Source organism: Triturus cristatus, chromosome 4_1, assembly GCF_964204655.1.
Source record: "Triturus cristatus chromosome 4_1, aTriCri1.1, whole genome shotgun sequence".
Classification (NCBI taxonomy): domain Eukaryota; kingdom Metazoa; phylum Chordata; class Amphibia; order Caudata; family Salamandridae; genus Triturus; species Triturus cristatus.
The window spans coordinates 464,327,871-464,351,606 of NC_140585.1; the positions used below are offsets into that span (position 1 = coordinate 464,327,871).

Genomic DNA, 23,736 nt, shown 5'->3' on the forward strand with positions numbered 1-23,736 from the left:
CAGTACCAAGGGCAGAGGACGTGGCTACGGCAACACCAGGTCCTCCCCCAAGAACAAGCAGTGACGCCCTCTCCCTTCCTCCCGACCACATAACACCTGTCGGGGGAAGGCTACAACGGTTCCTGTCCACGTGGAACTCCATCACCACGGACAGGTGGGTCAAAGATATTATAAAACACGGTTACTGTCTGGAGTTAACTTCCACTCCACCCACAATACCACCAAGAAACCGTCCTATGTCCTCAGAGCACTTAACGCTCTTACAGCAAGAGGTAGAAAGTATGCTTCTAAAAGGCGCTATCGAGCTCGTACCCATCCACGAGCAGGGCACGGGGGTTTACTCCCTCTACTTCTTAATTCCAAAAAAGGACGGGTCGCTCAGGCCTATATTAGACCTGAGACCCCTGAACCAGTACATTCTTTCAGAGCACTTTCACATGCTCACTCTACAGCAAGTCCTTCCGCTTCTCAAGCAGGGAGACTTCCTAGCATCACTGGACCTCAAGGATGCGTACTTCCACATACCCATCCACCCCTCACACAAAAAATACCTCAGGTTTACTGTTCAGGGGCAGCACTATCAGTTCAAAGTCCTTCCCTTCGGCGTGACAACAGCGCCCAGGGTTTTCACGAAGTGCCTAGCTACGGTGGCAGCACACTTACGGAGGCAGCATATACACGTCTACCCCTACCTAGACGACTGGCTCGTTCAAGCGAAGTCGGCCCAGCAATGTGCAAGCCATATGTCCCGCACCATTCACCTTCTTCACAGTCTGGGATTCTCACTAAATTACCCAAAGTCCCATCTCCAGCCCGCACACGTACAACAGTACCTGGGCGCGACTATAGACACTCTGGCGGCCTCAGCTCAGCCAAGTTTAGTGAGGATCAACAGCATACAACTGCTGATCTCCAAGTTCAAACACAATCACTCGCTTCCAGCGCGAGTGTTTATGCAGTTGATAGGCATGATGGCCTCCTGCATCTTCATAGTCCCGCACGCGAGATTACATATGCGCCCACTTCAGGAGTGCCTAGCACGTCAGTGGAATCAGGCTCAAGGACAGTTGAAAGACCTAGTGTTGGTGAGCGGTCGGGCATACAACTCTCTGCATTGGTGGAATCCACAAAACCTTTGCAAGGGGCGACCGTTCCAAGAGCCTGTTCCACAAATAGTACTGACAGCGGACGCGTCTCTCCAGGGATGGGGAGCTCATGTACTACACTACACAGTGCAGGGACTATGGACGACACAACAGAAGAAGATGCACATCAACCTTCTGGAACTGATGGCAATCTTCCTGGCCATGAAGGCTTTCAAAGTACATCTGTGCAACAAGGTCGTGTTGATCCGGACGGACAACATGACCGCAATGTACTACATACAGAAACAGGGAGGGACACACTCTCCACAGTTGTCTCATCTGGCTCAGAGCATGTGGAAGTGGGCCATTCAGAGGAACATGTTCCTCATGGCAGAACACCTCCCCGGCAAGGACAACCAGATGGCGGATCTGCTCAGCAGACACAGCCACCAGATGCACGAGTGGGAGTTACACCCATCAGTACTCCAACCGTACTTCCAGCAGTGGGGTCACCCAGAGATAGACCTATTCGCGACAAGCGAAAACGCAAAATGCCAAAGCTTCGCCGCCAGATTCCCACATCCGCAGTCGCAGGGCAATGCGATATGGATGAACTGGTCCGGCAGATTTGCGTACGCTTTTCCCCCAGCACCGTTGATACCGCTGGTGGCTCGCAAACTCCGACAACACTCCCTGACACTCGTCCTAGTTGCTCCCACGTGGGCACGCCAGCCGTGGTACACCACCTTCCTCGAACTTTCCGTGGTACCGCATCAAAGGCTGCGGATCAAACCCGCGCATTTGACGCAGAACCATGGAGAGGTTCAGCACCCAGATCCGCAACAGCTGAACCTGGCGATCTGGCTCCTGAAGTCCTAGAGTTTGGCTATCTCAATCTGCCACCTGACTGCATGGACATCATCAAGGAGGCCAGGAGACCTACTACAAGAGCTTGCTATGCAGCCAAATGGAAAAGGTTCGTCATTTATTGCGGTAATAATGACATTAACCCGCTGGACGCATCCATCCACGACATCATATGTTACCTCTTACACCTATACCGATGCAATCTGGCGTACACCTCTATACGTGTCCATTTGACCGCAATATCAGCCTATCTGCAAACCAGGCAGCACCTCTCTCTATTCAGAGTGCCTGCCATCAAAGCATTCTTGGAAGGACTCAAACGAGTCATTCCACCTAGTCACCCACCGGCTCCAATGTGGAACCTCAACTTGGTCCTCACACGCCTGATGGGTCCACCCTTTGAACCTCTACACTCATGCGAGATTCAATTCCTTACCTGGAAAGTAGCCTTCCTGGTAGCGATCACTTCCCTAAGAAGAGTTAGTGAACTCCAGGCACTAACCGTTCAAGAGCCATTTATTCAGGTTCACGCCAACAGGGTCGTACTACGTACCAACCCCAAATTCATGCCCAAAGTAATATCGCAGTTCCACATGAACCAGACTATTGAACTGCCCGTTTTCTTCCAAAACCCACAAACTGTTGCAGAGCGGGCATTACATACACTAGATGTACGGAGGGCCCTCATGTACTACATCGACAGGACTAAACCCTTCAGGAAGACAAAACAACTATTCGTTGCCTTTGCCCCACACCACAAAGGTAACGCCATCTCCAAAGCAGGGATAGCCAGATGGATAGTTAAGTGTATTCAAATCTGTTATCAAAAGGCAAAACGCACATTAACTATTCCACCACGAGCCCACTCAACACGCAAGTTGGGGGCTTCCATGGCCTTCCTAGGAAATATTCCCCTGCATGATATATGCAGAGCAGCCACATGGTCCACTACACACACATTTACAAAACACTATTGCGTAGATGTGCAGTCAAAACAGCAGGCAGCTGTAGGACAGGCTGTTCTCAAAACACTTTTTCAGACCGCTGCAGCTGGCACGGGTAGCCGCCGCCAATAGAGGGCACTGCTATGTATTCTATGCACAGATATGAATTCAGCAGCCCACATGCCTCGAACTGAATATGCTACTTACCAGTATGCATCTGTTCTTGGCATGTAGGGCTGCTGACATTCATATCGCCCTCCCTCCTCCCCGGCGCCTGTCGCAGCTGCAGCTCTCAGAATTATTGCAAGCATGGTCATCACTTTCTGTATCTACTCCATCACTGCCACAATGGCGAAAAACAATCTGAGGATGGAGAGGATGCCCATGCGCACTGTAGTCCATGGGAGGAGTCACCTATCCAAGGATACTTCGAAGACTCTTCCAGGACAACAACGTGCAAACATCCGGACCCAACACTAGGCGGCGATCTATGCACAGATATGAATGTCAGCAGCCCTACATGCCAAGAACAGATGCATACTGGTAAGTAGCATATTCAATTTGCACTCATCTAGAGGTGATAATGCAAGATGTTAAAAATCATAATACACAACACGAAAAGTTGAAAGTGCACTTTGTACGTGGTGGACACATTGACACAAGAAACTTAGAAAAATGTAATAAAAGTATCATAAAAGCATGCTTTAAAATGCAGGATAAAGAAAACATGCACAATACTAATACATATAAATGAGGTGCACTAATTAGAGGTTCTTAAGAACATGTTGTTTATTAACGTTTATTGATGAAATTGGTCTGTTAATAAAGTGACCTAGTGTTTCTAATGCTTTTTGTTAGAATACACCATTTAGAAAAGTCGGAGCAAAAATGTGTGGAAATTAGGTACAATCTTGAAATTTAGAATAGTAAAACTAGAGAATCTATAGTTTATAAAAAAGTAAGAAATGAATTTTGTAGTGCACATATTTGAGAAAAATTGAGGTAGTAGGGTATTTCTAACGTTGGCTATTTCTATATAATAATCGTGGTGAAAGTTCTTCATATTCATATGAAGGAATGTATTGTATACATCACCCACGCACTGTGTCACTTTGTGGGCCACAATTCGTCTTCTGAGCCATTCTCTCAGCATTCATTTATTTTAATGTGTCCATGCAGATGTATTACGTAAGCAATCAATAGGTTGCTTAACTACTGGCAGCTGCTTGTAGATATTCAAGTCCACCAAGTGGTCTTCATGGTCAAGTCTTGCATCCGTGCCAACATATCCTTAAAACTCAGTGCGCACACCATGAATGTCGTGTAAGTAATAAAGTGACCATGCAACCTCATGCATGACGGAATGACGATCAGAAATGTGCACACTCGTATCACAGAACACTGAAGTACTATTCAGTTTAGGAGAGATGCCACAAAAATTCACACAAATTTACATAGAGAAAGTCCATGGTGATGATGAGTACTCATTTTTGTGATTACATTGATACTTCGGAGGGACATAGGGTGTTAACGGCATGTATAAATCTCAGCATTTTTAAATGTTTCTTCAATGTTCACAGTGAAATATCAATTTAGGAATAGGATTTCAGCTGCTGCTATAGATGGATACTTTGTATTTCTTTTTCGCTGATCTTAGGCCTTTGTGGACTTTCAAATCTTTTGTTTCTCATGACCAGCGTGGGAAAGCATCTCACTGTTAAGAGTGTCCTAGGTGACATTATGTAACTTTGAGCATATGACAGTGTTCTGATGGCGGTGTGATACTACATCACTGGATTTTGCTAGAGACTTTATAAAAAAAGACACTCCAAAACATGAACAACGCCATACTTTGTTTCCCCCTTGCAAGAGGATGCTATGCTTATTGATTTTTGATGATTACTACAAACTATTCTCTTACTTTGGATTGCTTTGCTGATGCTACAGTCTGTAGCTGATGAGCTGAAACCTTCTTTCCGAACCATTTCCATTTTTATTTCCTTTATTTCCTTTGTTCTATGCTAATAGACTGTCCCTTAATGGACTTTAATTCTGAACCCTTTCCCCTTCCTTGTAGGATTTAAGTCGTTAAACAAATGATCTATCCTTCTGCCGTAATGGTAGTGGGACTCTAGAAACTGATTCCTATAATAACCATTCGATGAAACCTTGCCTAAATGTTTGGTGCCTTAATGCAAGCTGTGATATTCTTAATTGAAATTCTCAAAAGACTGCTTGTGGCTACAAATCTTTTATCTTTAATACAATATCAAATTAATCTAATACCTGCCTGAGTCTGTTATTGAGTCTTGTTGGTTCCATTAAAACTGTGCTATTTTACTGATGTTTTAAATGCAATGTAGGTAGAATCAATGGGCTCTGTCAGAACATCAAGTATCATGTCTCTTGTTCTGTGTTGCTGTTGCAGAGCTTTTGGTCTGCATAATTCTAGCCCGACTTAACTTCTTCAGGAGGTTGGGTCTTCCTGTTGCTATTCTTTATTTCTACATCATGGTCTTGAGAGTGGTGTACCTAATTCTGATTTCAAATTTTTAAGCGAGCTGTCAATTAATTTTCCTCATTGGACAGCTAACCTGGTGTTTTGGCCACCCTATTACCACCTCTCCTATCGGCAGAGAAAGATTCATTGGAGGATCATTGCCTCTGTAGTAAATGGAAATGCTGCAGAATTTCTAATCGTAAAGGGCCCAGCACGGTTAGGGTAGTAAGGAGAGTAAGCGTATGATGAAAATTTTAACACCCTTGCACGGCAACAGAGGTAACCCTAACCTCAAGTGCACTGAAGGAGATTGCGATGAATTTCGACCACACCCCTTCCAGTTTTTGCAATCATTTTTACAAATGCAATCTAGATAATACATCAGCTTTTATTAAGAAAACAATAACACATGTGCCCTGCTTACCTGAGATCACAGGATTTAGTTTACACAGGAAGGCCAGTAGTCCTCACCATCTGAGTGAAGCTATTGAACATTCAAAACTTTCAAATGCTGCCACCATTCAAGGGCTAGTTAAAATAGTTACGACTAATTGATCGTCCCTCCTATCTTAACGGTACACCAAAAGAGTCACTGAGCTAAGCTTGATCAGACGTTTGAGAAGCTCTATAGGACTGCGGCCCACTTGACTTAGTTGAAAGCAGAAATATTTATTTGAATAGGGAGCTAGATCAACTGCAGACGCAGTCAAGGGCGTTCGTCCATAAAGAACACAAGTATTTGTGAGGCATAACATGCACACACAAGTATTTGGGAGGCATAGCATGTACATTAATTAGTAGATCCCTTTATGTCAGGAGCATGAAGGCGCTTAGAAAAGTTTGAAACAGCTACTATAGCCCATCTGACTCACTGTTTATTTTCCAAGTTTCTGAAGTACAAGTGGCATACAGTTAATTAACACATTGAACGACCTCATAGGCTAAGATTACTAACATGAAACAAATGTTTACCAAGATATTTTTCATGAAGAATCTTGATCTTATCACCTGAATCACACACATTTATAATGGGTTTCCACTATAGCCTGGCACTTTCTTAATTTCAGGAAGAAGAAGAATCAAACAACAAGAGAGAGAGGGTCAAAACACACTCTTGGTCCCCCTGGGAAAATACTGTTAAACAACAAAAGAGTATGGGCAAAACTACAAGGAGGTAGTAAAGCCAGTACGCGCAAAAATCAATCAGATTTTTTAAAAGAGCCCTCACTGCTTCATCATTGGGCTCCCACCAAGGAGGTCTAATACCTCCCCGGTGTGCTACTACGCCTGTTTACAGCGGAGCTGGTGAATCAAAAAACTGACACGAGTATTCCTCTTACATGTGTAACCACCTATAATACTGCTTCTAATGCAGTCACTAATTCTATATGCAAGAACTGGCGTATTCAAGAGAGCAACAACAGGAAATGGGCAAAACCTTTGTTCTCATTTTGGAAAGCCAGAAGCATAAAAGATGCTTTAGTACACACACGCCCAATGAAGACTAGTATTCAGGGCGAACAGACACTTTGTAATGCATGGGGTCTACCCAAGATAACGGGACATTACCCTTGCGGGTCATGCAGTGTATGCCACCTAACTAAAGCTAGCAAAATCTTGAATCTAGAGACTGAAAAAGTCTGGACACAAAGGCTACATACAAACTGCAATACCAGTAATGTTGTCTACCTTATTACCTGTCCATGTGGCCTGCGGTATATAGGGATGACAACTAGAAAAATCAAGCAACGAATATGCGAACACCGGAGTAATATAAGGTGTAGGCGTAGTACCACCAAACTCACCGAACATTATCTCCGGTTCAATCATTCAATCGAAGATCTGACTTGGACCATTATTGAACATTTACAAGGAGGTAATAATATAGCTCAAAGACTTTTTGAAAAGGAACAACGATGGGTTTATCGTTTAACCACTCCCATCTCTGGATTAAACGATAGTATACCTTGGAGTACAGTTATGCACCACTGACAGCAATGTATTCCCTTTGGACACTGTAACCACCATAAATCTCTATATGAGCCCTTTGTTTTGCCCTTTGTGAGAGTGAAAAATACTTTATTTACAGGCAGCCTCCGTTTCTACCGGTTGGCCTGTCTATGTACACGTTCTGTGAAATAAAGTTTCATTTAAAAAAAGAAGTCAGCGGTCTAGCGTTCCAACTCCAACTTCTTCTTCCTCTCTGTTCATTAGACAATGCCGACACTCCAAAATATGCCAGACCCTGGTCATCACACGCACAGATGCTGGCGAATATTCTTCTGTTTCTGTTGCTCTTTTAATTTGTTGTACTACTCTGTCGTTTCTTTCTTTTTGACATCGTCATTTACTCCTAATATCCAAAAGTCCAGAGTGATTGCGGAATAAAAGACGAGGTTAGCGCTTTCAAGTTAGTTTTCCTTTGCCTCTCTTTTTCATTGGCCACTGGGAGGTCACAGGATGAATGACATCACTCATTACATCTTCACTTCCGCCCCTCACACAAGTAGGTGATGTGTGAAGTTGCAGGCACCGATTGGCTGCTTTCGATATTTAAACTAAGAAACCAACCAATACCGGCATCTACGGGATCCTAGATTGAGGGAACTTTAGGTGTTCCGGCGGGTGCTGCGCTTTGATGTAGTAAGTGATTTTGCGCAACTTTATAACCAGCGTCTTTCTCTTTTGCCGGTTACTCCTTTGAAGGTAACTCATAGGACTTACTTTTTTAGAGTGTGACTACAAGTGCGCACCCCCCTCCTGGATCTATGATGTGAGGTTTACAATAGTTCTAAGTAAGTTGACCTTGTGTTTTCCTTCCACAATCTTCTACTAACGGTCACTTTTTGGAGACTTTGATTCCTCTTTACAACATCCTTGGGGGCTTTTAGTTACGTGACTTTTTAGTTGAGTTTTTTTCTTTCTTGCATATTGAATAATTACCACGATGTACGCTCTTGAAATAAGGGTGTGATGTAGTTGCGTTTCTTTGAACAAACTCGATAAAACGCATGCTGTCTATTATTCACAGCTTTGATGTTTTTTAGCACCTTGCGTATAACAATGGTTCGGAAGTTATCCATTGATGCTAGATACTTTTCCCATCGATTTTGAAGTATCCTGGTTCTGTTGAATTTGACAGCCTTTACTAAATACCAACTTTTGGTACTCTGACAGGGAGTTTTTGCCGGTTCCACTCATATTACATGATGGCATACTCGTGAATTATGTATTGTGTCTTTTGCAAACTATATATTTATGTCTTTTGCAAACTATACCTGTTTGTTTGTGTTTATGTTTACAGCCACATTCTCTTCAGAAATCCAGAATTTTCCGGTAAATAAACCGGGAGTTTTATTAGTATTACTACCAACGGTTGGGTGCACCTTAGCGTGTGCATACCACCGGGGTAGTGGGGCCCTGACGAATGCCTGGTGAACACACTACAAAGGCAGAAACATGTTGACCATTTCTTATTTTTCACTATAAGGGATAACTAACCAGATCTGGTAAATAGTTATTATAACCCCCTTTTTTAATTAATGCTGGGTTTACCACAATAAAAATCTTGGTTTAAAATCCTGCCATTTTTTATTTTCACCTTGCACATTTTTTGCACTTACACACCACATTCAATCACCAGCTCCGCTGTAAACAGGCGTAGTAGCACACCGGGGAGGAATTAGACCTCCCTGGTGGGAGCCCAATGATGAAGCATGTCACCAACCAGGTTGGTGAGTGAGGGCTCTTTTAACAAATCTGATTGATTTTTGCGCGTACTGGCTTTACTCCCTCCCTGTAGTTTTGCCCATACTTTCTTAGTTTCTACAGTTCTCATACAAGTTTCAACATGTGTTATTATGATTACTTAGATGATGCCTTCACTTGTTATTTACTTCCTTCCCCAGCCCAGAGCTGCTGCCTGCATCTTCCTTGCTTTCCCCATGCTGGTAATTAAGGCAGTGGGCGTTACTGGACCCAAACCGCTTCCCACCATCTCACTTCGAATCCAGGAGAATGAAAAAGTGCCCTGACAGCAGGTCCAGTCCTTATGGATAGATGGCCAATAAAACACACATATTTCTGCTCTGCAGAAAAGGCTGATTTAATGTCACAGTTCAGTGTTTATAGCTGCTGTTACCATCACTGAGTCGGTGAATCCTTGTCAAATATATTCATTGAGTGATTGCTGCATCCACCTCTAGCTCTGCCTTCTTTAAAGCCTACTAACCTGTAGTTAAACAAGACTAGTCATTCCTCTTCTTTTGTCACTCTCCTTAACGAAGTAACCTTTCGTTACTGAGCAGTTTTATACAACACAAACACGATCCAATGAGTGAAAGAGTGCTTTACATAAGAACATTTGTTGTACATGAGAACAGTGTTGCTTTGCCTCCATACATAAGAATAGTTTTGTTGAGTTTCTCGTTATATTAGACCAGAAGCAGGTTCTGTAAAAGCAGGTCTCTTTTTCCCCTGAGGGCTTAAAGTTAGAATATGTAAATACAGAACCTTCTCTGTTCTTTGATAGTCTTGGAGGAGTGAGGGCAAGCCAGACTTATAGGTGGTAATTTAGAGTTCAGTACTGTGGGGAATCTGCCAAAAACAGGCAGACGTTCATCCACCATACTTAAAGAGTATACATAGCCATGCACTCTAAATACTTCACGCCAACATCCTCCTATTTTGGGTGCATGTCCCACCCGTAGTCTGCACTTGGCTAGGCTTAGCTATAAATGAGAGTGCAGTCATGTTGCAGGAACCAGTGGCCCTGAGATCTTTCTGTTCATGTTGAGGGCTGCCATGTTTCATTGTGAATCCTCACTGTAGGGGTGCTATTCTCTCTGGACTCCAGAACAGTTTCCTAGGTCAGGATAGTCAATGGCAAGCAGTCTCCACTCGCATGGAGCCAACGGGAGAGTTAGTGTTACGTCCCCGAATGTAAGAACTCCAATCCAGGTGACAGGGCACCTTACAGAGGGACAATATTTGTACGTAAGAATGTTTTCTTTCATTTCCATTGCTCCAAGCACACAATATAACAACAGAACTTGTGTCATGTGAGTATTCTGAGATAAACAGATGTGCACATGCTGTTCCAGAATATTAAGTGGCAATGGAGCTATAAGTTGAATTCCAGTAGTCTTTATGTACACGTTTCTCCACCCAAGGTGGTCGCTCACAGATCATGCGAGAGGTGGGGGGATTTTACAGCAAGCTCATGAAGCAGTCTGGTTTATAAAACGAAGGATCCAAACAATCTGCCACATTGGGTTTAAATGGCATTATTTATGAGGCCAGAGATAGGAGTGTGGGTCTGTAAGTGACTTTAATACTTTGACTTCCACCGTTGCCTTTATCACAACTACAATGTACAAGCTTTACAAGCAAACGAAAACAAACATTGGCGGTGTCAATATGTCTGCCTTAAATGTGCTAATGCGTGCATTAGCACATTAAAGGCAGGCCTATTGGCTTTGCCAACAAGTGTTTAATCCTGAATCTCCCGTAAATCAACACGCTTGTATCTAATCAGAAGAAATGTGCCCTTGCTAAAATGTGGGGATTAGAAGATGATTTGACTGCATCAGTTCACTTTTCGCAGATTATAGTTTTATTAAATGGCTTGGCCGCACATTTTATTCCTCAGAGTGGATCATTTTGCTGCAGCATTTCCAGTATCCACTGGTGGCTGGGATCTAGTATTTTTGACCATCTTAAAAAGAAAAAAAGCTCAACTTTAAAGTATTTTAATCTTGAATTACAGACGTTCTGAAATTATCTATAAAGGTGAGATTTTAGCATAGGTACAATTCTTAAAGAGGACTCACTTGAGAGAATGTGAGCTGTGCTCACAATTCACCCTTAAAGACTTGCCATTATTCCTACTGCTAACAGAAACGAATATTAAGATTTTATTCAGAGAATTAAATCTGACTCGTTCTTAATCCCCTTCTCTTCCCTACAACAGTAGTACTGAAAGGGCTTTGCCATCTTCTTGCTGTCACGCAATACTATTGCACAATAACAATATACACAATAACACTCACCCGTACTCAGAGAGACAGTTGTTATGAAGACTGCAGGGTTTATTATGTATTTTGACAAGTCCCAGACTTCTACTAATCTGGTTTGTTGGCTAAATCTCAAAGTAGTAAATTTTCTCCATAGTCTTTCTGTGTACTGCTTGTTTTCAGAACTTTGTAATAATATCTTGATTGTGATGCTGTACCTGACCTTGAAAATCGGCATTGGCCAGCCAAAAAGGTACAAAATGTGACATGTTGTATCTTCTATAGCAACATCTGGAAACACATGTTTTTTAGCCAAGGACTTTTCCGGATTCAGCAAGGACTCTACGTCGAGGATGCAGAGCAGTTTAGGTTCATGGACATAGTGGTAATTTGGCTGTTTACAAAATTAAACATATTAGGCCCATGTATCAATTTAAATGATCATTTTAAGTCATGCTTGTCGTATTGATAATGTGTGGTATATTAGTAAAGTTATGTAGTATTTCAGCTGGCTTAAGCAGGTATTGGAATTCTAAACCATTAGGATTCCAGTGCAGGAATGTCATGATGTAATACGTTTAGAATGCCATGATTTAAGATTCAGAATGCTTGAATTCTGACAGTTACTTCTGCTGGTGGTGGAGGAGTTCCTGTGTCCTCTCCCTTCTCTGTCCTGCAGCTCAGTATATGTAATTCAATTATTTTCTACTCATCTTACGTTTTTACTACACAGTGCTACGGCTATATGATGTCTGTCTGCTTCACTGTCTCTTTCATCCAATGACAAACAGAGCGTGTCCTATTATGAAATCCCATCCAGCTGCAATATTATCCAATGAATTTTATAATACAGTTCACAAAGGACGTTTCATGAAATGACGCTTTGGGGTAGTAACCCTCGTGCAAATATACTGACAAAGGTGTTATGAGAAGTTATATTTCAATTTGTGGTTGAATTTCTGTTGGACTTGGCCCGTTTTGCAGGGTCATCCCTGAGCTTTTTGCCTTCCTCCTGTATTTTTTCTGATCTGTTGTTGGCAGTTTTATGACTCTCGGCACTTTACCACTGCTGATCAGTGCTAAAGTGCATATGCTCTCCCTATTGTAAATTGATGTATGAATTAGTGATTCAATGATTGGTTGGTTTGGTTTACCTGTCAGACCCTAGAACAGTGCACCAGGAGTGCCCAGGGCTGGTAACCCAAATACTGCTGGTGGGCTTTCACCACTGGTTGTGCCACCTACAGAAGCAGCCTGCGTGCAGTCTGGTACTGGCATGCTGACTGGGCAAGTGCACTCACTTGCCAGTCCCTAAACCTTCCCTTTTCCTCATATCAGACACCCCTATGGTAGGCCCAAGGGCAGAGGGCATTGTAAGTATAAGGTAGGACATGCCCTGGTGTGTGTGGCATGTTCTAACAGTGAATTACAGCCATTTTTGTTTTTCACTATTGCATGGCTACCTGTTCTCCATAGGCCAGAGTGGGCAGTTTGATTATTACATCTTATAATCCTAACTGACTCAGGGAACATGGTAGAAATTCGAATTTACCATGCCTGAACTCAGAATGATAAAATGCATCTTTTAGTGAAGTTGGTTTTAACATCCTGTGTTTGAAAATACCACTTTTAGAAAGTAGGTATTTTCTTGTCTAACCATCCAAACCTGCCTCTGCTAGGCTGTGTATTCCTTGTCTGGAGTTTGAGTGACAGGGGCTGGGAAAACTCCAGGAGACAGGCTGAGTCAGCACAGGGTTGAATAGAGAGATATGCATCCAGATGGGTGGGAGGAGTTGCACCTTGGACCTGAATAGGGCTGTGCCTTCCCTCCACAATGCTGGCTCCACCTCCTGTGGTGCGTCTGATGTCTCTGCCTTGCACTCTGAAAGGAAAGGAGTCTTGTCAACAAAGTGCTCCAGGACTGACCAGAACTGGTTTGGACTAGGCAAAGGGAAACTGGGTATAAATATTGGGACCCAAACCCAAGAACTTTAGATCACTTTGGGAAACAAGAAGAAAGCTTTGCTGAGGAGTGGAACCAGAAGAAACTGAGGAGAGACTATCCCTAAGCTGAAGTGCTGCTTGGGGGATTGGCCTGCAGTGGTTGCCTGACTACCAAAGAAAGGAGAAAGGACTTTGTGTGCACTTTATTCAACTTGTGAAGGATCTCCAAGGGCTTGGAAAAGAGCTTGCCTCCTGCTTAAGTCTTAGGGCCAACAGACTTCACCCACCAGCCCCCCAAGAGTTCTTTTGAAGTGCCTGCAGTTGTGCTGGACGTTTTGAGGACTTGCGTGTCACAAGGAGCTGGAAGGGCGGCTCAAGAACAAAAAGCGTGTCACCGAACTGCCGCTTCACAACACGAACCTCGCATCGCCGGAGAAGAGGATCAACGTCGCATCAGATGCCGCCGCATCACCGGGAAGCGTGTCACAGAAGAATCATTGAGACATCGCAGGTCCACCGAAGCACCTCGCATCGCCAGAGAAGAGGATCGACGTCGCCTCAGATGCCGCCGCATCTCTGGGAATCGTGTCGCAGGGCCTGTCGCAGCTCATCGCCGGAGAAGAGGATCGACGTCGCATCAGGCGCCGCCGCATCTCCGGGAAGCATGTCGCAGGGCCTGTCGCAGGGCCTGTCGTGGCTCATCGCCGGAGAAGAGGATCGACGTCGCATCAGACGCTGCCGCATCAACGGGAAGAGTGTCGCAGGGCCTGTCACGGCTCGCATCGTTGTGAAAGCAACTTGCATCGCCAGGGGAGAGGATCGACGTCGCATCAGACGCCGCCGCATCACTAGGAAGCGTATCACAGGGCCTGTCGCGGCTCGCATCGTGAGAAAACATCTCGCATCACCGGAGAAGAGGATCAACGTCGCATCAGGCACGCAGCATCATTGGGAAGCGTGTCACATCAAGAAGAAAGCGCCATCTTTCGTAGCCCTGCGTGTCACATCTTAAGGTACATGAAACTCTGAGTGTCGCATTTACCATCTTAAGAGAACTAAGCTAAATTCTACCATTTTAAAGTAATATTATTGTAGATTTTTGTCGTTTATGGTCTTGTGTTAAGTCTATATAAAGAATACTTATTTTTTATATAAAACTTGTGTGGTGTCCATCTGTAGCGTTGTCACTTGATTACTGTATGTGTTCACAAATGCTTTACACACTGCCTCTGAGATAAGCCTGTCTGCTCATGCCAAGCTACCAAGGGGGTAAGCAGAGGTTATTTTAGGAGTGTACCCCCCTTACCCTGACTAGACACAAGGGTCCCTAGTTGTCACAGGTACCTACCTATGCCAACTAGAGACCCCCAAATCTAACAATTTCCAAAGCAGTTTTGCAATCCTTAAAACGGCAAAACAAGCCAAATCTATGCAAGCACATGGTGGTTGTTTATATGATATATACTTCAAATTGTCTGTGTTCATTTTGAATTACTGGGAAAGCAGGAGTGTATGCTTGTGTAATAAATTGCAGTGCTGTCCAACTCTGATGGTGTGACATCACCGTAAGACCGCGACAGAAGAGTTTGATGGGATATGGAACAGTTTATAAGTCTTGTACAACACTGACAACTCTAATTTTACGTTTCTCCATAGATTTATCATCATGTGACTGGGAGATATGCAGCTTATCATGACCTTCCGATGGCATGAACGACTGAGCCGCTGAGAACAAAACGAAGAGCGCCAAGAAGGCCCTTTCTTACCCAGAGTCAGTCTTTGACCAAATAATGTCAACCCTGCAACATCTCGTTACTCACTTACCCTAACCCCAAAAGCACAAAGGGACTTCGTTCGGGCCGGAATTTGAACATGTTTATCCTTTAAAAACCTTCAGCTCTTTAAAACATCATACTGGATTATTCAACCACACTTGTTAAAAAAGAGTTCAGAATTACTGACATTTTCGAAAAACAGAATTGTAATAAAATTTGGGTGTTTTACAAATGTTGAAAGCTGAGGGTTCAGCACACATTAATCTATGTAGCACGGCCATTTTAGATTTAAATAGCTCAGTTGTTTTTATCATTAATAGTTAATCAACCCTGCTAACCTTTCTTTCTCTGCCACAGCATGTTCTGTTTAAATGGATGGCCCAGGTTTTGATAACGTTCCTTTCTGTGCCCAACCAAATCTGGTTTGTAGCCTTTAGCAAGCTCTTATTTTGTGATATGGTAGTTCCAAATGACCGAAGATACAATCCTAATATGGAATGGATGAGAAAGATGTAAGTCTTTGTGCGAGTGATCAAAACTTAGATTTGTAGAAAACCAGTGCTATATTCTCCAGCTCTACTTATCAAAGGAATGGCAGTCATGTAACGAAGAGGAATCAAGAGATCATTAAAATAATTTTAGAGTGCTTCTTCATTTGTAAAGTACAGAGTGGGTTATTTTTAGTCTGACAGGCTATACTTAATTCGACCAGGGCACCAGAGACATGTACACTGCTGCCCTGGTTGAGTGCATCCTACCATATTGAGAGATCTCTGCTTTTATGACAGAGATCTCTATGGCATCAGAGGAGCTATCACAGTGGTGTCTCCACTGAAGACACTGAGAGTTTACAGAGTGGCTGCCATTTTTCATGCGGCAACTCAACAAACATTTTTGGGTTTTCAGATTTAGCTTTAGAAAAATAACTACTGTAATGCGAGTTTTCTCCTAGGATTTGATGGTTATGTTTTTTTCTGTTCAGCACCACCAGGCTATTCCTGGCAGTGCTGAACAGGAAAGAAAAGTACCTCATGGGGCTGTCAATCGTGAGCTTTCCACTGGCAGAACCATTGGTGGCTCTGCCAGCAGCATCAGGGCTGATCGTCTGATGCTACATGGAGTGGGCAGACCATCAGTTTGACTGACCGCGTACTCTGCCACATTTGTGGAGAAATAACCTGTCCACTAAACTCTAAATAACACCCAGAGTCTTTAAGCAAAAAATGCACCGTATTGTGTTTTTAAAAAAGAATTGTCAGGATGAAATACGGATTATGTCCAATTACCTTTGTAGTCATTTTTAAGGTTTGTCTTTATAGGTAAACAAAACTAAACACAAAATTCATCACAAATTTGGCTTGTTATGTCTGTGATTTGAAAAAGACACTCAAGACAGTCCTATGAAGAATCAGTCTTAAAAAGGCTTTATTTGTTACGGATTTTGAATTTTGGACCTCTTTTAGCAGGGATTATTTACATTTTGTGAATGTCTATCTCAATACAAACAGCAATATTTGAGGACAAAATAAACATTCCCCATTATACATACCCACCTTACAGTGCTTTAGTAGGCATTTTTACCACAGAATCAAAGAAACCAGGGGCCCTATTATAGATAGGATGCATTTTTCCTGTTTGCGAAGGCGCTCCTTTAAGCAGGTGCGCTGAGTGGCAACAGAAAAAATGCGCCCTATCATGTAGAATGTGCTGCCCTCAGGGCAGGCGTGTACATGCGCTGCCCCCAGGGCAGCGCATTCAAGCTGTTTAAAAGCTGCTCCATATTTCTCTCTGCAGGCGGCACTGCGCCTGCACTTTAACAAGGAATTTGAGATCCCCTTGTAGGTGGGTGCAGTGAATGCCCACAATGGGATGTCAGGGGGGGTCCATAGGACCCCTTTTCCCCCCTCCAGAGGGCTGCCATCAGGGGGCGCACTGTTAGTGCGCCTCCCGACAGGTTCTTTGCCTCTGCCTCCGTGTCTTTAATCCAGCACAGGTGCAGAGGCAAAGGAATTTTACACCGCCATGTAATTAAGGAACTGCCTTCTTGAGAAAGCGCTGGAGCTACATGTGCACCAGCACTCTCAGTATTACAGAAGGGGCCGCAGACAATTGTCTACGGCACCTTCTGTAATACCAGCGTGCCTAGGGGGGCACACAAAATGGCAACAAACGTTTGTTGCGCCCCGTGGCACGTTCTGTAATATAACCCCAGGACTCCAACAGAGGCTGGAGGAAGCCACCTTTTCACTGAAACTGTTCCACATTTAGCTCAAACAATTTGGCATGAAGGCTCGTCATTGACTACAGAGATGCAATAACAAGTGCTATTTTTCCACTATATCAGCCATTAACTTCAAAAAGTTTTGTTGTAAGACTAGCTGAGTAGCAATGTGATAATTATTGCTCCTGACAAAATCCAACACCAATGTGTTCGGATTATGTTGAGTGGAATAATTGTCATGTTACAAGTCAGATGCAGATTTTGATGTGTTAAGAACCAAAATCTGCATGTACCAGTATTTACTGGACATTTGTCCTCTTCTTAATTCCAGCAGGTTTGACCTGCTGAAATTTCAAGGGTGAAAACGTTATCATGCTCAGTATTTTCCAGGTGCAATAATTATCCCTCTGTTACAAGTTTCATTCTTGAAGAGGGGCATACCGTGCACATTTTATGGCTTCCTGCATCAAAATTGGAATGCCTTAGTATTAAATGGGCATTTTTATTCCTTTAAATTCCAGCAGGAGTGATCTGCCGAAATTTAAGAGGGATGCCAATTTTATTCCACCTGGTAATTACTGTGTGTGATAAAAAATTACAAAGCTCATAATTGTGATCACTGCAAAAGGATAGAATCACTGGGCCACTTGTGAGAGTGGGAGGAAAGTGCTTAGTGTGTATTACTTGACAAATTCTACATCACCCAATGCCATCGTGACTATGAACTGCAGAAGTGATAGTGCAGTAGATGTAGAGGGTGTGGAAAAGACAGTGATTCATGGGTTGCAAATATCAAGAGGTACGACTTCTCAATTAAAATATGTCACACTTGGAGTTTTTATTACATGTCGACGTTTACCTTTATTCTGTCGGTATAAATAATGTGTCTATGCAAATGGGAACACAAACGGCTTCCCAATGGAAGCTTAGAATTAAAGCACTTGATATTTGGTTTTGTGTGTCTGTTTTTGTTAGGAATATAGAGTCAGACTTTTTAACTGTTGCGTTCACATTGTTAATTCACATGCGAGCCTGGCATCTCCATGCATATTGTCCTGCAACTTCTTAGTTGCATTTGTTTTATTATTTCTATTCTTCACCCTTAAGTAAAAGTCTTGAATCATGTCAAATGTTGTGCTCAATCTGTTTTTACAAACAATATCTCTTCACTAAGGGCCTGGTGTACTGTTCCCTTTCACAAACCAGGGATGTGCAATTTGGACAAGGACTTTTTTACAGGGTGGAATGTAATTTGTGATGCAAACTATGTAGTAAATAATTTTACAGTGCCTCAACTGCTTTAAAGTACAGAGGAGGTTATTATACTTCATTCTGTCGGGGCAGTACAGGCATAGGATTTCTGCCTGAATGCAAATTGTATGCGCCCACTCAACAAACTTTTTTTGTTTTTCAAAAACAAACTTCCAAAGTTAATAGCAAACAACTAATTTAATGACCCTGACACAATGCACGTTTTCTCCCAGAGTTTGAGGGTCAATTTCTTCTTTATTCCTATTCATGGCCCCAAGGCTTTTCCTTGGAGTCCTGAGCAGGAAAGAAAAGTATCTCAGAACATCTGCTCTAAATAGGGCAGACAGTCTGAAGTACATACAGCAATGGACCCATGTCAATAAGGCCATCAATGGTAGTTTTGCCAGCGTCAACATAACTGATTACATGACTTTAAAGAGTGGGTCAGTTTGGCAGTCAGGGTACTCCCACACATTTGTGGAGGAGTACCCTGTTTGTTAAACTCTAAATAACCTCCAGAGCATATAAGTAAAAATGCACTGTAGTGTGTTAAAAAAATAAATCAGTATTAAATATGAATTATGTCTGACAACATTTGTAGTGATTCATATAGTTTTGTCTAAATAAGTAAACAAAACCGTAGACTGCTTTTAATTCCAAACTTGACGTGTACTGTTTGTGATTTGGAAAGGACACTAAAGAGTACCATATGAAAAGTCAGTCTTAAAATTTCAGCAGGAGTGTCCTGGAGAAATGTAACTGAGATTTAAATGTTATTCCTCCTGGTGTTTACCAGGTGAGATAAAAATCACGACACTCATAATTGCAATCCCAGTGCAATGCTGAGAGTTCACTGGGCCACCATCATGAGAGTCTTAGTATATTCTAGTGTGAAGGAAAGCAATCTGTTTGTGCTACTTAAAAAATTGTACATTACATCATCAAATGTCATTGGCACTGTGAACTGCAGAACTGATAGTACAGCAGATGTAAAAGGCATGGAAAAGGCAGTGGTTCACAGGTTGCAAAAATAAAGAGGTATGACTTCTCACTTTAAATGATTTAAATCTGTAGTTTAAATGGCATGGGACTCTACATTTTCACCTTTATACTGTATGTATTAAAAATGTGGCCATGCAAATGGGAACACAAATGGCTTCCCAATTAAAACCTAGCAATAAAGCATTTAATATTTGTTTTTGTGGGGTCTTTTTGTTAGGGCAATCGGTGGGAGTTTGCATCTGTTGCATTAATTGTTATTATTGAACTTTGAGCCTGGTATCTTTCATGCATATTGGTCTGTAACTTCTCAGTTGCATTCATGTTACTGTTTGTGTGCTTCACTCTTATTAGAAACACCTTCTACAGTAAATATCTTGAAACCTGTCAGTTATTGAGTGCGTTTTGTTAACCCCTTGGCTGCTAGACCTCCCAGCCCACCAGCAGTCTTGCATGCAAAGGAGGCAATTGGGTTTTCACAGTAACTGAATAAGCTTTCGTGTCAGTTGCATATCTCGTCATTTCTTTGCAGAGACCACACATGGAGAAACAAGGTCAGGTAAAGCCAAGAGTTTAACTATGTTCCACTTCGCAACAGGGAGTGCTCAGTTATCCTTTTCCAGCATTGAACTGTGAGTTGATTACTCTAATGCTGTGGGTTGACCTTACGTTGTTATTGTTTAAAGGTGCAATACTATGTTTTAAAATATTTGTTCACTCTGAAATCGTTTGGAAAACAAGAGAAACATAGCCAGGACCTAAGCGTTGCTTTTGTACTTGATTCACATGTTCAGTCCCAGAATCAGTCATAATACATTTTGTATATGTGACACACTGATGGGTCACCCCTGTGGCAGACCTGCAGAGTCATCAGCTTCAGTGCTTTGAAGGCCGACTCAAAGTACTGAACACTTGCTTGCATGGCCACTAGGCCACTTTCATTGGTAGCCATTGATTGCTATCATGCAGCTGTTTGCTGTGAGGAACCTGTAGTGAAGCATTATAAGACCTAACGCAGGAAAGTTTAATCAACGCTATTTAAGGTGGTACCATACATTACCCTCTAAAAAAGGGAGCAGTATCCAAAAAGTATAAAAACCAAGCAGTTTTAATCAGTTTTTAATTGGAGACATTGAATTTTCAGCACAGCACAAGTGAATCCTTAAGCATCAACTTCAGCAGTGTATTGCTGAACCCTCATTCACCTCAGCCTTATACAGGTGTACACTTAGTCATCCATCTTAGCAGTGCACCGGAGTAACGTTAAGCATCAGCCGCAGATGTGTTCATGTTTTACCCATATGCATTAACCTAAGTGATTTAGAGGTGTACCCTTAAGCATCAACCACAGCGGTATACAGGTATACCCTTAAGTCAACGACCGGTATTGACAGATCAATTTTTGTCCATCAAGGACCGCCCATTTATGAAACCTTTCTTGACATTACAAACTAGCAAAATCCGTAAATCTAGAATTTCGCTATGATACACTGGAGCTGCGGTCGGGGAGGCAATGACAGTCTTGAAGGGCAGCACTACTGTTTACATTTTTTATTTATGGCCGGATTAATAAGGAAAGCTAAATGTCTTAAACTCTAGCTCAAGCCTCAATGGGCTGTTCATACCATTTGCCTCCTTTGCACGTCTGACTCTGTTTTTTAGGTGGGGTTACTGAAACTGCTCCACTTTTCTATTTCTTTTTAAAGAGAGCCATCTTGTGATTTTACTGTTTTTAAAGAGAGTTATGTTAGTCAGACCCCCAGGATATAGCGGCATGGATTATCAAATTTAGCGGCACAAATATGGAAATTTAGCGGCACAAATATGGAAATTTAGTGGCAATTTTGCGGCATTTTATTTGGCAGTTTTTCCTACAACAAACACAGATATCGTTGTTTTTGAGTTATTTAACAACATGAAGCTATGTATATTTGGTTTATTTACAATGTAGACACTTTGTTTGTCTTCAAGGCTACATATAGGACATAAACCTGTTAATGAATATATGCCCACGGAACCTGTATGCTTGTCGTGTTAATCTTGCAGTTCTTCTGAGCAGTCCAAATCTAGCCCAATATTGTGCTGTTGATTATAATGCAAAAACAATAATTCCCGGATGGATTGCTCTGAGAGGGACCGTTGTCTGGCTGACAAAATAATTTTGTATATGCTGTTGCTTCTTTCAGCATCTGCAGAACTGGTCACACAGTCCTTGTAAACAGCTGCAAGCTGTGAAAGGACTGGAATGCAGTCAGCCATCCCACGCCAAAAGAGGTTAGTGTCAATCACCCCAGAAACAAATGCCTGTACTGCTTCTGGGCCTACATGTTCAAAGTAGAGGCAAATCTCCTGATCGGGAACTTCGCTGAAACCAGGGATGGCAGAATATGCACTCTTGTCCTTAGGCAGGATGCAGAGCCGTGCAGGATTGAAAAGGCGCACTTGCTTCAAGAACCCAATGCCCGGTTGGGCCTCCCCCATGTATTTGCCCGCCTTTTCTAGAGAATTTTCAAAAGCTTCATTAAGCTGGGCTGTTATCTTTTTTTTCTGTGTCAGAGTTAAGTTAGCCCCTGCAGTGGTCTGTTGAAATGGTTGTAGTGACTCCAGAGTGAGGACTGAATTGTTTGTTAGGTCCATGTGAAGGTCCTCCAAATAATCATACACCTTCATTGTCACTGGTGTCTGACTCTGGAATAAGTCCATCAGATGTAAAATGTTTTGGCATTTTTCGGCCACAATGTCCAATTGCACTTTAATGCAGTTTCTTTGGTCGCTGTTCAAAATCCTTTGCAGATTTTCAAGGGAATTTGGGGGAGACTTGCTGAGTTGCATATCAGACTCCACAAACCCAGCATAGGCCTCAAAATGCTTGCAATGGTACTGGACAGCAGCAAACCAAGAATTCCACCGGGTACTGCAAGGGTCAGGTGCCATCCATGGTTTCAACCCATGGTTCTCAGCAAGATGGGGCAGGTAGCTTCTCTTTCTGCTACCGGCCATGTAAAAGATGCGCGAGAAGTAAAGAAGGAAAGCATTTAGCTCCACAAAAGGCTTCCTAAATGACTCTCCAATAAGGTTCATTATGTGTGCCAAGCAGGTGATATGTATGGAGTTTGTGTACAGATTTGTATGCCTTGAGCATGTATGCCGCATTGTCCGTGTTAAAGGAAATAACGTCCTGAAAGGCTATGATGTACTCTGTGAGCACCTTCACAACTGCTTGCGCTGCAGTTCCATGGTTGCACTGTGAGAGGAACACTGTGTCTGCTAGGTGGGTGTGGATCTTACGGCCACCCTGCGCAAAGACCACTGCAAATAATACATTCAATACTCAACGCCCTTCAACATCAGGTGTTTCATCAAATAAAACACTGATCTTCTGATCTTGCAAGTGTTCTTTCAGCTCGTTCTTTGCTACTATATATCTCTCTGGGAGATAACGTTCTTGAAGCTGATGACTTCCAGGTATTGCTCCACCATTTCGTACTCGCTCATGGAGAAACTTGCGCAACACAGGGTGGTCGGTTTTGCTCAGCGGAATGTCCAGCGCTGTGCAGACATTGACCCACTCACTTATAATTTCCTGGTTTGAGGCACCGGCAGCTGTACTCTTTGTGAAAAGTGAGTTCACAGTCATCTAACGGGCACGTTTTGGCGAAGAGTGAGGGTCTGGATCATCTGAACAGCGCTTCAAGTGTTTTTGGGACCTCACATGCATATCAACTGTGTGTTTCCGGATGTGGTCCACCGCCACATTGCACACACTGCAAAACAGAACGCCACCATCAGCATGCATCACGGCGCTGTACTCTTTGGCCCAATCTGCTGCGGTTATTTGGGTAGGTAGATGTGATCGGTGCTTCACAGTCTTCAAAGGCTGCAGAAACTTCTCCATTGTGCTTTGGTTGTGGTGGCTTGTTGCTCCCTTGGAATTCAAAAGATCTCTGGCTTGTGGCGCACTCATGTAACTCACCTACAAATATATTTGGTGTTACTAGATGTGTTCCAAAGGGGAAAAGGACATTGCAGTTGTTGGATGGAAAGTTAAGAAAACAATAGGTTAAACGTGATCAAAAATGCATGTAACTCTGAAGCAAAGTTGCATACATGGCGCATTAACATACAGGTAGGCAGAG

General features: G+C 42.8%; 1 protein-coding gene across 1 annotated transcript in view; it reads left to right on the forward strand.

Moving 5' to 3' along the window:
* The window catches only part of DERA (deoxyribose-phosphate aldolase), a 315,473-nt gene extending 295,677 nt beyond the window's left edge, over window positions 1-19,796 (forward strand). Inside the window, exon 9 of the mRNA XM_085652666.1 lies at window positions 15,011-19,796. Within this exon, the coding sequence (XP_085508792.1) occupies window positions 15,011-15,067 (57 nt within the window). The 3' untranslated portion in view covers window positions 15,068-19,796. The remainder of the gene's footprint in view (window positions 1-15,010) is intronic.
* The last annotated feature ends 3,940 nt before the right edge of the window (window positions 19,797-23,736 follow it).